Below are 15,342 nucleotides of genomic sequence, written 5' to 3'. Positions count from 1 at the left end.
ATTATTTTAATTATTATATTATTTATTTTTAAAAATTCCATTGAGTTCTTATTCAAATATAATTTTTAACTTTTTTTTTGTTCCTTGATCACATTTTCAAGCATCTTTTCTATATTTTGAAGCACATTAATTATGATATTTTTATATTCTTTGTTGGATAGTTCCAATATGGGGAATCTTTGTTAGGCTGATTCTGCTGTTTCCCTTTTGGGTGACCTTGATTCCTTGTGCATTTTGTTATTATTATTTTTAAAGCTTATTTCCCTTTCAACTTTATCAGTTGTTGTATATTTTAAGTCTTGAATTAAAGTTTTTATTTTCTTCCAGAGAAAATCAGAATTTTTTTCCATCATTCACCTGGGGGGCATTAACAGCCAGAGACCTCTTTAAAATTTCTCTTTGTTGATCCAAGTAAGGTACATGAATTTGGAAAAAACAAAAACAAAACCACAAGCAAACAAAATCCAGGTGAGGACTGGTTTGTGGTTAAGAAATCTTAATGGAGATGTGTTTTTCCTTCTCCACCCAGCACTAAATTTTCTTTCACGTAATAGATTTATTTCTCACCCTCCTTTATAGGAAGATGTAACAATTTGAAGTATCAATTTACTGCAAGTATCTCCAATATACAGGCCCCAGGACTGATCTCCTTCCTTCTCTCCCCCAAGCAGCCATCTAAACAGAAGGCTAAGGACACTAGGGTCGAGCAAATGCTGGGGGGCAGGCTGGCTTTATTGCTTTGTGAGTACCCTAGTCTCACTCTTGCTTTGTGTTCCTCCTCTGTGGGTTCTGTACTTTGTTGACAGTTCACTGACTCATTTTGAAAGTCCACTTTGGTAGTCATTTTTTTTGAGAGGTTTTCTAGGGCACTGTGTCCACCACAATATCATAAGCGGAAGACTTTAAACTTCAATGCAGCCAGAATGATCTTTCCACACTTCAGGTCTGATTGAGGTGCTCACCTTCTTAAACTCCTCTAATTTCGTTTCATTGCTCTTAGGGTGAAGGCAAAACCCCACGTGACCTGCGCGGGTCGGTGGGTCTGGCCCTGGTGGCCCACCAGCCTCCTTTCACTCGACTTACCCGGATTCTCTGCACTCCGGATTCAGGGGCCTTCACTCAGTCCCTGTGACCCACTTGGCTCCCTCCTGCTGCAGGGCCTGTGTGCTTGCTTTCCTGTGGATGGAATGCCCTTTTTTTCTCCTTTTCTCCTAGTTCTTTCTTATTCTCCTTTTCTGGGTTACCTCAAACATCACTCCCTCAGGGAACCTATCCCTATATTTTCTGGCTAGGTCAAATCTCTTTAAATTCTCATTGCCCATGTATTTTGCCTTTCACGTATGTATCACAAAAAAAATTTGCTGAGTACCTATTGTATGCCAATCACTGTGCTATCAAGGAATTTGAAAAGAGAAATAAAAATTGATACCCAAATACATATCACAGCTTCCATTTTACACTTTTGGGTATTGATTTTTGCTTCTCCTTATAAATTCCTTGATAGCACAATGATTAGTGCATAGTAGGTGCTCAACAAATATTTATTAGTTGAATTAATTATCTAATGGAAACCTTAAACACACCTGCTCAAGCCAAGTCAAAGTGTCCTCCTCCTAGACTTTACAGAGTCCATTATTTTTTAGTTTTTCCTTTCCTTGTCTCTCACGGCTTGCTCTCTGTGTTTGGGTTTAAGCCAGGTATACACAGTTGGGTCAGCAAGGTCTGGTGACTGAAATGCAGCCCTGGGTTTTAAAGCTCACCTCTTTGGATCAGGATCCCTCTTCTGTGATCAACATTTCTTCTTCGGATACGATGTAATGTAATAATCTGGTGCCTCCTCTCTCATAATAAATGTTAGAAGGCAGCCTCTCCTAAACCCCAGAAGCCTGTTGAGGGCCCTGCCTGGGAGCCTTGGTCTGCTACACATGCTGCTTGTCCTGCTTTTCTGAACCTGGAACTGTGCCATTTTCCATTTTGGAGGCATCCATGGGGCAGGAGGCATGTGTGCCTTGTGACTAACTCACAGGTCATCTCAGCCTGGAAATCTCTCTTCCCTCTGAGCCTCAGCTTCTCGAAGGCCTGTAACTCAGCACTTATTCTTCCTTATGTTCAGCACCAACACATTATATACCTGTCCCAGGCACGCTGAGCCCTGAAATTGGTTCTTCTTTTTAAGTCCTTGACTTGATAATGAAAGTTTCTATCTTGTTGAAGTATTTGTTTGGTTTGCATTAGCAATCAGGTGTTTACCCAACAAATATTTATTGAGTAGCCACTAGACCACTCTGCTAAGCACTGGAAATACAACAATAAACTGGAGAGACTCAGGCCTAGTCATGGGATTTTTAGTATAGGTGGGAAGGGAGTCATTAAGCAGGCAGTCATGTAGTAGCATGTGAAATTAAGAGAGGTGTGTGTGAGATGCCTTGAGAGCATGTAGCAAGGAAATCAAATCTCATCCTGAGGTCAGGGAGGTATCCTGGAGGAAGTGCCATCTAAGCTGTGACCTGAGTGATGAGTAGGAGTTGACAGGTAAAGAGGAGGGGGGCGTTACTGGTGAACAGAAAGCTGGAAGGAGGTCACTGGGATAGTAGGGAGTTTGACTCAATGGAACTGTGGAAAGGTAGAAGTGACTGGAATTCAGTGATGGAGGGATTAGAGCAGCAGGAGATTGCCTGGAGGGACAGGAAGAGACAGATCTTGAAGATCCTTGAAGGTCAGGCATCTGGACAATATCGTGAGGGAAATGGGGAGCTGTTAAAGGATTACGAACAAGAGAATGATATGATCACATTTGTGCTTTTAAAATGGTCCCTCTGACCATTGTGTAGAAAATGGACTGAAAGGAAGTAAGAGTGAAGGAAGGGAGGTGGTTCAGAAACCTCTACAGGTGGGAGGTGATGGGGACGTGGATGAAAATGGTGCTGATGAAGATGCAGGGTAGTAAAGGGCTTTGGTGACTATAGTTGACAATACTGTATCATATACTTGAAAGTTGCTAACCGAATAGATCTTACATGTTCTCAGCACACACACAATTGTACTTTTGTGAGGTGATGGATGTGTTAACTAACCTTATTGTGGCAAACTTTCTGCAATAGAAACTTGTATGAAATTCTCACACTGTATACCTTAAACTCACGCAGTATTATATGTCCATTATATCTCAATAAAGCTGGGGAAAAAATGGCTGGGGGAGGTAGCATTAGTGGAACTTGATGACTGAATGATACTCAGGCTTTTCAAGATCCACCCCTACCTACCCCAGGCCCTGGCTTGGGCACCCATGGGACCGTGCTCTGTTGGGGAACTCTGCAGCGTGAGCAGGCTTGGTCCTAGATGATTGTCATATCCCATCCCGACCCTTTGACCATAGAAGTCAGTTAGGAATCCTGGAAGTTTCCCTCAGTGGTGATGTGGTCAATTTAGAGATGAGGGAGAACTTAGTCCTGCGGACAGAGACCACAGCTCTTTCTGCCAATCTCCTGGCTACGTGTCTGGCCTTCAGCCACCCTACTGCCAAATAAGGTCTCCCGTAATACAAACCTTAGCATGTTTAGATTCGACACTTCCTCAGGTATTCCCAGATTTCAAAACAAAGAGTTTTACTGCACATGCATTTTTAAAACTGGCACCATTAGTAAAGAAAATGTTAAAAATTGTATTTAACTCTACCCACCAAATGTCAAGGCTCTCAGTGGAACAAGATCAGGTAGCCTGGGGTTAATTACACTTTTCAAGAAGCCACAGACTGAAAGGGCAAAGTTCAGATGCTTTTGGCATGACCACCATTTAGAGTAATACTAACTTGACATTTCTTAGGCAAGTGTGTCTCTAGCTGCAGTCCATGCCAAGAACCAGGAAGCAGGTGAGAAATCAGCATCCCGATTCTATGATTGTAGAGGGAAAATTGCCTCCAGTTGCATGGCCTTGAGCTAGACCTCCTGGCTCCAGCTCTAGTGTCCATGATGAGAATGAGAGGATTCAGGAACGACTCTGGGGAAAAGGATTGTTGTAGAAAGGAACTGGAGCCCAAGAAACATTCACTATCCCCACCCCACCAAAAAAAGAGTAGAAAGCCCTTTTTAAAATTAAAGATAATATTTACTTGTTATAAAATCAGAATATAATATAAAAGTGTATAAAGGGACTGTTGATATACACAATCCCTTTTCTAAGAGGTAATGGAATGATCAATTTAATGTATAGATTTTACTAAGTGTGTATGTGCGTGTGTGCATGCACATTTGTGTAATCATTCTGCAACTTAATTTTTTTCTATTATGACCTAGAGAATATTATGCTTAGTAAAATAAACGAAAGACAAATACTATATGTTACCACTTATATGTGGAATCTGAAAAATAATACAAATGAATGTATTTGCAGAACAGAAACAGACTCACAGATATAGAAAACAAACTTGTGGTTACCCAAGGCGAGAGGGAAGGTGGGGGAGGGACAAATCAGGGGTATGGGATTAACAGATACATCTACCATACGTAGAATAGACAAGCAACAAGTACATACTGTACAGCACAGGGAAATATACTCACTGTCTTGTAATAACCTTTAGTGGAGTATTATCTGCAAAAATACTGAATCACTATGCTGTACCCCTGAAACTAGCACGATATGGTAAATCAACTATATTCCAATAAAATCAAGAAAAGATATCAAGGACACTTCCCAGGTCATTAAAAAACCAAAGGAAGAAATGGTAAGAGAAGCAGTTAAGACCTAATTTCTTTTTAGTACCTAAACTTTTTAGGCCAGCTTGGCCTGAAGAGAAAGAGCTGGAAGGACTTTGCTGAGTATTAGCTGCTCTTTCAAGTAGATGATGTAATCTATATTTTTCTCTACGTGTCTTCAAACCATGGAAGTGTGTGTGTGTGTGTGTGTGTGTGTGTGTGTGTGTGTGTGTGTGTGTGTGTGTGTCTATCCTTAGGAACGTTGTTTCGGGAACACTCAATTTCTAATTATATCGAGGGAAAAGACCCTGAATACCATTTTTCATGCTAATGGAGAAATTTACTTAAGTGCAGACATATGCAACTTAGTTCTTTCTGCCAAATTACATAAAGGCTGCAGCTCCTCTCAGTAGAATGAAGGATGGCACAGGGCACACGTCACACTCTATTCATAACTTACAGTTCTTTTCAAGGCTTTTGCCTGCATTTTATTACCTACTTTCTATTAAATTATTACACAGGGTTGCCGTATTTTAAAAGTAAAGTGAATGTTTTAGATGGATTGTTTTTCTTTCATTTCTTCCATCATTGTTAACTTCTGTTTTGTTTTTTTTTTTTTTTTATTTAGACTGTTTACACTTCTACCTGAGGCAGTTTTTCTTCAGTGATTGTTTTAATTATTGTGTGTTCATTCTAGACCTTTCTCAAAACAGGATCCCCACATGTTGAGTTTGTCTTTTTTTCCCCTCTCATCTACAAATCATTCTTCCCTGGGGTGATTTACAGGAAGAAGACTGTTTAGTGAAACTTCTTTGCAGTTTGCCCTAAGGGGCAATCCCTCCTCAAATGTCAGATTCTGGAGAAGTAATAGCTCAAGTAGAAATGATTTTGTCAATGACAAAAGGATTGCCACCAGGAACTGGTCTGAGCCCTGCCTATGGACTGCTGGTAGTATTCAATTCAATTAAGTCTTCATGAAATACTCTCTGACCACCAGAGCTGCTTGATAATGCATGCTGGCAACTTTGTAGTTTATCCTAGCCCTTCCTTACATAGTTCCTTTCTAATACAGTACAGCTTTACTCTTTCTCTTCTGAGAATAACTCCTTACACTTCAACTTTGTTACCCTTCAAATGAAACTTTCTGCCACCACTGATGAGCTGGGCAGCTCATTCCAGGCTCATTGCACCGAAATTCCACACCTTAATCTGCAGTTTCTGATTCATTTCTGGTCCATAGACCTTGGTGGTGGGAGAGGGAGTGGCGGTAGTGACAATGACCATGTGAGGAAGAGTGGAACCAGAGAGAGGACCCACTCTTTCGTGATCCCTTTCTGCCCTATTGCTTTGATTTAAATGTGCCTGCTGAGTGCACTGAAGGGTTTCTTTCTATAAGTAGGATCAATAAATGCAAGGATGATTTTCAGACAGACTCAGCCACTGGTTTGGCTACAGTTATTCTTTATCCCAAATTGTGGAGAAGTGGAGAGAGAGAGACAAAGAGACAGAGATAGACACAGAGAGAGACAGGGACAGAGAGGTAATAGAGAGGTAGGTAGGTTCTGGCTTAGACTCCTGTGAATTTTCCAGAGTAATTACAGTTCTGAAGCCACGGATGCCTTAATGGTTCTCTTTGTAAAGTCACTAATTTATACCTCCTGTAATGGAGCAAATTACTGGCTCAGGGGTAGGAACACCAGCCTAGTAACTGGATTTAGAGCTTGAACAGAAAAAGGTTAGAGCCAGCCATCTAACTTTCCTAGACAGTCTCAGAACATCATCCCAGGGGCAATGGATGCTTTCCTATCCACGCTGACTTGTTCTGTTTCCCGGTAATCTGCTATTACTTTGCTCTGTTCCTGGAGGCAGTGTTGCCTAGTGGTTAAAGGAGTGAAATTTGCATCCAGACACTTGGACTCAAATTCTGACTCTGCCATTTACTTGTTGGGTGACCTTGTGCAGTTAGCATAGTGCCTGGTGTATAGTGAATGCTTAATAAGTCGCAGCTAATATCAGTATTAGTAGTCTTGATGGTAAAAGTAATAATAATAAATAAAAATGGCATAGCTGAACATGACTATTAATGCCGAGACCAGCTCGGCGACTCGAGGCGAGTGACGGGTGCCGCAAGCTTGAAGAAGACACAGACACAGACTGAAGAGAAAAGTGGGACCGGGGGGCTCAAGACCTCTCGGATCAAGAGCCCTGCTGACTCATCCCAGGTTGCTTTTATTGAGTTCATGGGCTAACATTCTCAGGTTACACTCATAAACAATCAAAGGCCTCACATGACTGAGGCAATTATCTTTGTTTACTTCCTGGGTCGGAGTTGAGCAGGTGTGGATTTGAGCTGGGGGTGGAGAGCAAAACAGCCCTGGGGGCAGGAGACCTCTCTCAGATATTAGGGGTCTGTGCCCCACCCCTGTTGGCCCCTCTGCGACTGTGCCTGTCTTAGGTTGTTCCTCCCTTGAGGAATCTTACCCGTCTCTGGCTAACCAGTCATCCTCCAGGGCCAAACACGGTGATATAAGGATGCACCACCCCTGTTGGCCCCTCTGTGGCTGTGCCTGTCTTAGGTTGTTCCTCCTCTGAGGAATCTTACCCGTCTTTGGCTAACCAGCCATCCTTCAGGACCAAACAGGGTGATATTAGTCTCCACGCCCCGCACCCTCAGCTCCTCCACTGCTCAAGCAGGACATTCTGAATCCCATCGCTCGGCCCACATACTTCAACATTTTCAATGTTTCAAAAAGGTTCCAGAATGTCTTCCCACATATTAATACAATCCTCAAGATGTTATTTAGGTTAGAATTAGCTGAACTGCTATGAGTTCTGTGGATTCATAAGACATTTCTGTACAGCCACATTGAAGGTTCTGCGTTTCATTCATTTAATAATTTATCATTTGTTGATGCATTTGTTTAAAACTCACTTTTGATGTTCCACATCTATTGCTAGACATGGTGCTATTATGACAAAGATAACCTTGATCTCTGCCTGCATGGAGCTTATACTCCAGTGCAGAAGACAGGCAGATAAGTGGTGATGTAAAAGAATGAAGTATTCGAACAGGGAAGCCTCAGTTACTGTGTCAGTCTGCATTAAATGCTATGTGCAGCGCATATCGTTCATCTAACGAAATTCACTGGGTGAGCACCTCCCTTCTGCAGTATTCTTCGTGTCTTGGCATCACGGGGGCACAAAAGTATCTTGACTTGTTTGGCAAGGTAACGAAATGGCCTGGTGTGACCTCATGGTTTAAGTCATTTTGCTCAGTCCCATGTAAGATCATGGAGACATTTAAAATGGAGTTTTCACTTGAAAAATCTCCTAATTAATCCAGTCTTGCTCCCAGGCACTTGTGAAATGAGTCAGGTATATACCTTGCCATGAGCAAATTTAGGCAAAAGATGTGACCAGGTGAGGGAGACAGAGGCAAGCCAGGCCCAGGTCTAATCCTGGGGACCTTTCCAGGACTTCTGGGAGGGAGGAAGGAGGTGGCGGACAGGCTGTGCTGGTGGCATGGGAGGGGGTGGGGTGCTGAGGGCTGCGAGGGGCCTTCAGGTAGGTGACTCACTGCGCTTGGTGTCAGCCAGAGCCCCCACTCCCCCTCTCAGCTTCCATTCTCCTTGTTCATGCCTCTTTAATTTTTTTTCTTTTCTCATTTGTAAGATGTAGATAAGAGCCTCTCTCAAATGAGCTAATCCATGTGAAGAAATGAGCACAGTGCCTGACCCTTAAGAGTCACTCAACAGTAATATTAAACTTTTATTGTTGAGTTTTTCTCGCTATACGGCAATATATGATTTACCTGTGGGTCTGCCTCGTGACTTCTTAGGGATAGGGACTGAGTCTCACTTCTGTTTATCTCCACTGCAGTGCCTGGCACACAGTAGGTGCTCAATAAATGGCAGTTACTTTTATGAAGTTGCTGGTTTCTTCCTTCTAAGGCTTTAGAAGGCAGAAAGGAGTGGATTCAGAAGAAAACAGTGGTACTATATAACAATAGCTAATATTTATCGCTAACTGTGCGCTAGGCACTGTGCCAATTGCCTTACATGCATTAATTTAATGTAGGACAACCATTTTGTGGGGCCAGCACCATTTTACTAGTGAGGAAAGCTGAGCCTTCTAGAGTTGAAGAAATTTAGTGAAGATCACCCAACTGATAAGTGGCAGAGCAAGGTTTGAAAGCTGCGCAGTCTTACTTAAATGTCTGTGTTGCCTCGAGAGAAAGGTAGGAAATCAGGAGGATGCCTGGGAATGTGGCTCAGAGGAGCTGGAAGTGGTCGAGGTATGAAGTATACAGATGAAAAGGGGCCGGGTCCCAGGAAACCCTGCACCCTGGATTCTAAGGTGAATCTTGCTCCTGGCTTTCTGCAGCCTGAGGTTGCTTTGGTTTGTTTCTGCTTCCCTGGGCTGCTGGCCTGAGGTTGGCATCTCCGTTTTCGGCTGAGGCTTTATGTACCTGCATGGAGGAGGTGGTGCAAAGCATTGTACACACCATATGGGGCCCTATTTGCATTTAGTGAGTGCTCAGCTGTGCACAGTGTCTCCTTAATGAATCACATGCCAGCCGAGCTTCGCTATATTTATCCAAGCCCTGGGAGCGGAGTGCCTGCTGTGGTTGGACTCGCACACCCCAGAACAGCGCCTCGCAGGTTATTCCAGTTTTCCTTGTGGTCAGGACCTGCGGGCCCTTCAGTAATTCGTTCCCTGGCAGAATCAGCTGGTTTCTAGGTGTCCTGAAGCCAGAAAAAATGTTTCCCCCCTGAAGCTATATACAGAGAACAAGCGCTAAAGAAGGACCTTAAAACTACATCTGCTGTGCCCTTGACTTCAAGGCCACATTTAAAGCCTTGCAGATAGACAAGACATTATTTTTCTTTTCTCTTCAAGTTTCTCAGGGGAGGTCCAACAGTGCTGAATTACCCCTGACACTCGCCCCACCCCCCGTTCCCCATCAGTTTATTTTTCCATATAATATAAAACCCTTATGTGTTTTTTCCTTAGTCAGTCCTTCTAAGAAATATTCCTTTCATTTATGTGCACTCAGATCAGAGAGTTTGCCAGTGTGATCACTTCTGTGCTTAGGAATCAACAAGTATTACTGATGTTTACTTAACATGTATTAAGTGCCAGCTATAATACTAAGTACTTGAAAGGCATTATCTCATTTTTTTTCACCTCAAAATAACTCTTTGAGCATTATATCTCTATTTTATCAACAAGAAAGGTAAGATTTGGAGACATAATTTCTCTGAGGCCACATAGGAGGAGTCTAGCTAGACAGCAAAGCTCTTTACACTAAATATTTTTTTGCTTCCTTTCTTCTTCCCAACTGTAATCATTTCCTTCAGCTATTCTAACCATCCCACCAAATAAAAGCCCAGGCTTAAAAATTCTCTCTCTCTCACACACACACACACATAAACACACAGGACTGATGAGACTGCAGTAATTTTGCTTAATGATGTAGCCACTGTAAAATGCAAGCCATTTCCCCACAGAATTGTTTTTTATCCTCTGTAAAACTTTGGCAGGTATAGACTGTATTTCCTTCCCTCGACTAGAGTGTGGCATTAAGGTACTTAACTTGTGATGTGAATGGCAGGGAGCAGCTTAGATTCCCACGAAGGCAGGTACCCCAGTCTTGGCCTCATGGGATCTGTGTCATCTGCGATGCCCGGTTAGAGTCTCAGAGCGTGGAAGGAGAAGAATGCTGAGTTCTGGGTCTAGCTGTGCCATTGGTGCAGCCTGTGCCCTAGAGCAAATCACATTTGTCTTGCTGGTAGAAATTAAATTCAGTTTCCTACAAAGTTTAAATTTGAGTGGAAGGCCTTGACTTGGTCTTACAGCGTAAAAGTCTCTTTTCACTTCCACCTTAGTCAAATAACATTTAAAAGATGGTGGTGAAGCTGAGTCACCTCCCCACTCAGTCTCTTCATCTGTACAATGGGAAGCATGGACCCAGCGCTCACTGGCCTTCCCAGCAGCTCTTGGTTTAGAAGCCCAGGGAGCTGCAGAAGAAGCTCGTCTCACCTTGCAGAGTTATGACCGGACAGGAGTTGCAATGAATCCAACCAGGGCTAGTCTAAACAAAAAAGGGAGTTTATTGGCAGGATATTTGTGCAGCTTATAAAATCCAGAAAGAGTTAAATAACCAGATACAGGATGTCAGGAACCAGGGGAGCCTCCAAGATCTTCTCAGCAGGAGTTCAAGACCTTTCCCTCTGGAGCACTGCCTTAAGATGACTCCCAACAAAGCCCATTTCGATGTGTCTCTGTCAAACATGATGAACCCCAGGGAGGGAGCTGCCATGGGACTATTCAATTATGGGAGGTGGGCTGGGGAGGAGGTGGCAGGGTCAACCAGCAGGAAAAAGCTGCTGGAGGCCATTTTTGTGGGCAGTACAAGGGGTTCCCAAGAAGAGGACCTGGTGGGATGCCCCCTCCCCCCCCGCCACACACAGACACCCACAAATATACAAATAAGAGTGCCTTACAGAGAAAGTCCTTGTGTATATAAATAATGATGACTTCAGCATGGGCAGCCACGTCTGGGTGTTAATGTGGGAGGGAGACCCCATAGACCAGTAACAGGAATTATGAGGTCGTTTATTAAATGTTTTCAGGCAGCTGTGGCCAGAGAAGACAGGAAGGGATTTCAAGGCAAAAGCCTTGGGGGATGGACCATCCATTAGCTTAGCTTTGAGCACAAAGAAAAGCTCACGGCACTGTCTTTCAGGGAAAGCATCACCACTTTGAATTAGGATCCTCCCTTCCTCCCTGCCAGACCTGTCTCATCTTTTCCACTTAGATGGGATTTAGGCAAGTCTCAACCTATTGAGAGTTTTTTATGCCTTTATCTGTGTAGTACTCCTACTCCAACAATTAACAACAGCAAGACAACGGCTAACATTTACAGGGGCCCAGCATGTGCTGAGCATGTCGTCATGTGAACTGGTTTCCTCACAGTCCCCCGGATGTAGTGCTGTTACAGCCTGCATTTGCAGGTGAGAGACTGAGGCTTATAGGGATTAAGAGAGGTAGTAAAGCATCCAGCAGAGTGGTCCACAAAATGATTGAGAGGGCGGGCTCGGGAGCTGATGGCTAGATTTGAATTCTCGCTCTAACACTTACTAGAGTGCAGTCCTTGGGCATGTTGCTTAAGTCACCAATCTGTAAAATGGAGTTAAGGATGGGGCCCCTTACCATGGTGTGGTGATGAGGGTATGTGATTTAATAATACAGACAGTGCCTGGGGCAGAGTGATGCTCTGTGATGTTTGCTCCTATTAATAAGGTCTTCAGTTAGTACTGGGCAGAGTGGAGATTGGAACCCAGGCTGACTGACTCTATGGCAGACATCTCTGTTCTAGCAGGACAAGACGGTTGAGGACTGAGTGATGTAGGAGAGGGGAGAACGGAGGAGGAGAGGGAGGAATGAGAGGGGTGGGGGAGAGAGAAGGAGAGAAGCCTTAGGACTCCTGGCTCCTCTCACCGCCTTGTCTCTATGACCTTGAACTAGATACCCAGAAAATCAGCAGCAATTTTCAGATTCCTGTAATGGATTGAAACATTCAGCACTGGCTTCCCCTTAAGCTTCTTACTTTGGGAGGCTTTAGGAAAGGGCTACTTAGGAAAAAAGAAGAGAAGGAGACACAGAGAGTGACTAAGACAGAAGAAAGAGATGAAATCAGACAGAGGAAAGCAGAGATAAACATAGAGACTGACAGAGAGACAGAGTGAATGATTCTCAGAAGAAGAAAAACAGAGAGACACACACTTAAAGACAGAGACAGGAAGCAGAAGAGAAGCAGAAAGAAAAGAAGGGCGAGAGGACTGGTGGGGATTGATGGCGACAGCGCTGAGGTGGCCATGAGGGACCGCCCGACCTGTGGTTAATGGGGCACACAAACCCCTGAGGTGTGCCAGAGCTCTATCTGAGGGAAGCACCTTCACGGCCACTGGCAGCCCGGTGGTGTCTGGCTGTGTAGGGCTGTGACATGAGACCCTCTTCATCTGGATGGGAGACAGGAGCACTGCTCTCTGTGTTTCACCCAGGATGCCACAGATTAGGCTGAGGATTTTTCACCGGTTGGCAATAAAAGCTTGTTTGAAGAGGTCTTGGGCCGAAGAGCATCCAAGGCTGGGCCTTGAGGGCACTAGAACTCGGGGGGCTGGACACTGATTTTATACAAGGGCTGTTTTCTATAAAAAGTCATTATATATATATATATATATATATATATATTAGGGCTTGAAAATCTCTGCAAGGATGTCCATCCTTAACAGTTGCTAATTTTATGGTAGGTTTAACGAGGAGTCTTACTTCATAAGTAACACATTTTTTTTACAGTATCAACGTGGAGCCTTTATAATCAGAGGCAAAAAAGTTTTTAAGTTAGGTAATAAGTACCCTCCTGAAATGAGAGGGCAGGGAAAATGACGGCCCCTGATGCGGAACAAGCTTGATCATGTTCATCCGAGGTGCGGGCAGTGGCTAAGGGGAAGACAGTGTATTTGAAAATATTTCTCCTTGCTTCCAAGATACTTTGAAAATCTGATGACCACAGTCTCCCTCTGATTCTTGCAGAAGGATGAAATTAATGTCTCCTCAGCTTGAATGAGTTTCATTCCTTTGAGGTTCTTCAGGGTTTTAAAGAAAAGGCAGGAGGGGGCGGTTTATCCTGTTTACGTTTATCTGTTGGACGGTACCTGTTCTGTGTGTGGACCTGGGTTTCCCCTGAGTGGACTAGGCAAGCAGTGACTGGTGAATCAGCCCCTCTCCTCATAAGTCCCTACCCTCACCCCTTTCTCTTTTCAGTTTCAAATGAAGTGTGTGGCTGGCACACACTCTCCAAGGTATTGCCTATTGGCTTGAGAAATGACTCAGATGTGTCTTCTTTCAGGCTTTACGAAGGCAAGGAACAGATGGAGTTTGAAGAATCCATGAGACGGCTCTTTGAATCCATCAACAACTTGATGAAAAGTCAATATAAAACAACCATCCTGTTGCAGGTTGGTTTACACTACAAAAGGAAAAAAAAAAGTCTCTCTTTTCCCTTGGTCATCTGATAGATAACAGCATGGTGAGATAATGTCTACTTTTGCTTGAGTATGCAGCCCTGTGTTAAGTGAAGGCCTGGGCTGGCCATGTGGTGTAAGAATTGTGAACACCAAGGGCTGCTCGGGGCAGGAGAAGGCATATTTATTGTTTGTTTCCCATGAAGGTAGCAGTGCCTCTTCTTAAATAACGCTGAAGCTTTTGCTCCCTGGAAGGAAATAGGTCAAACCTGATCTGCTTCTAGTGGTGAGATCAGTTAAGGTGGGAGTCTCTGAAATCGTCCACTTTTTATTCTCTGCGTTGTAAACTCAGATCCTCTTTTGGGATGAGAATCTCCTCAGTAAACAAGAGATACTTTGGAGAAAATGGGTCCTCTAATTTAGTGGTGCGTGATCTATAAACTCTGTAAATCTTTGAGAAACCTTGAGGGCTAACCCTATGTTTGAGAAAAAGTTTAGCAGGCTGAGTGAAAGGGCTGATTCGGGAGGCTTCCTAACTTTCACAGCATTTATTCACAGTGTTCAGGAAGGGCTGCCTCATGAGTTATTAAGAAGAAAACCCAAACACATTGATCTAAACCAGCGAGTTAATGCAAATTACTTCCTCCTCTTTTGGTCAGAGTTATCTTTTTTAATTGCTAATTTAAATAGCCTATGCCAAAGGTTGCCCATTCTGGTTAGAATGAATGAGGTGCTAGTGTTCAGCTAGAAGGCAGGTGAGGAGGCAAAGGCAGACATCTGCCTGGGGAGTGTTTGCTGCTAACACGATGGATTGAAAACTTTGCACGTGAAAATCACTTGAGGATCTTGAATACATTGTGATGACTGATTACCACCAGCAGACATTCTAACTTAATTGCTATGGACTGTGACCAGGGAAAAGAGAGTTTAAAAATCTCCCCACTTGATTTTAGTATGAAGCAAAGTTTGGGAATCACTCTGCTAATGGCTTCCTTTGATTTGATAGATGTTGGGAATCTCTCTCTCTCTCTCTCTCTCTCTGTGTGTGTGTGTGTGTGTGTGTGTAGAGGGGAGCTTTGTCTTGTTCATCATTGTATCCTCAGAACCTAGAACAGTCCTAATATGTAGATGATGCTTGATAAATATCTGTCGAATGAATAATCCTCAGAATAGGTGTTCAGATCTCGGTTTTATAGATAAGGAAACCGAAGGGCTCCTATGCACTAAGGGGTGTAGCTAGGATCTAGATCTCTTCTGGCCTGGCTCTAAAGACTGTGCTCTGAACTGCCACATCACACTGTTTTTTATACTACACATTCAGCACCTACTGGAGATATGAGTGCTTTCTCTGCAGTGAGTCGGGACTGCAGTCTTACAGTTTTCACCTTCTCTTCCCTCTTGCTAGTCTTTTCTTTTTTTTTTGTCTTCCCTCTATTCCTCAAACCCTCATCATTTCAAAGCAACAGGAATAACGGGAGCAGAGGGTAGCATGAACGAATGTGATAAGAGCCAGAGCCTATCACCCTGGAAGCAGAGTGATTTCCACACAGCTTCACACTGACATCCCACTGGAAGCAGCTGATTTCCAGTGAGAGGCCACACAGTGTTACGATATCCGGTAA

The 15,342-nt window shown here is 43.5% G+C and overlaps 1 protein-coding gene across 1 annotated transcript in view; it reads left to right on the top strand.

The window, feature by feature from the left end:
• DOCK2 (dedicator of cytokinesis 2) overlaps positions 1–15,342 on the top strand; it is a 414,056-nt gene that overhangs the window by 93,801 nt on the left and 304,913 nt on the right. The window contains exon 23 of the mRNA XM_057729388.1: positions 13,606–13,714. Within this exon, the coding sequence (XP_057585371.1) occupies positions 13,606–13,714 (109 nt within the window). The remainder of the gene's footprint in view (positions 1–13,605; positions 13,715–15,342) is intronic.

The sequence above is a fragment of the Hippopotamus amphibius genome, chromosome 1 (genome assembly GCF_030028045.1).
Source record: "Hippopotamus amphibius kiboko isolate mHipAmp2 chromosome 1, mHipAmp2.hap2, whole genome shotgun sequence".
NCBI lineage: Eukaryota > Metazoa > Chordata > Mammalia > Artiodactyla > Hippopotamidae > Hippopotamus > Hippopotamus amphibius.
The sequence above is the reverse complement of the archived record's forward strand: the minus strand, read 5'-3'. Positions and strand labels throughout refer to the sequence as shown.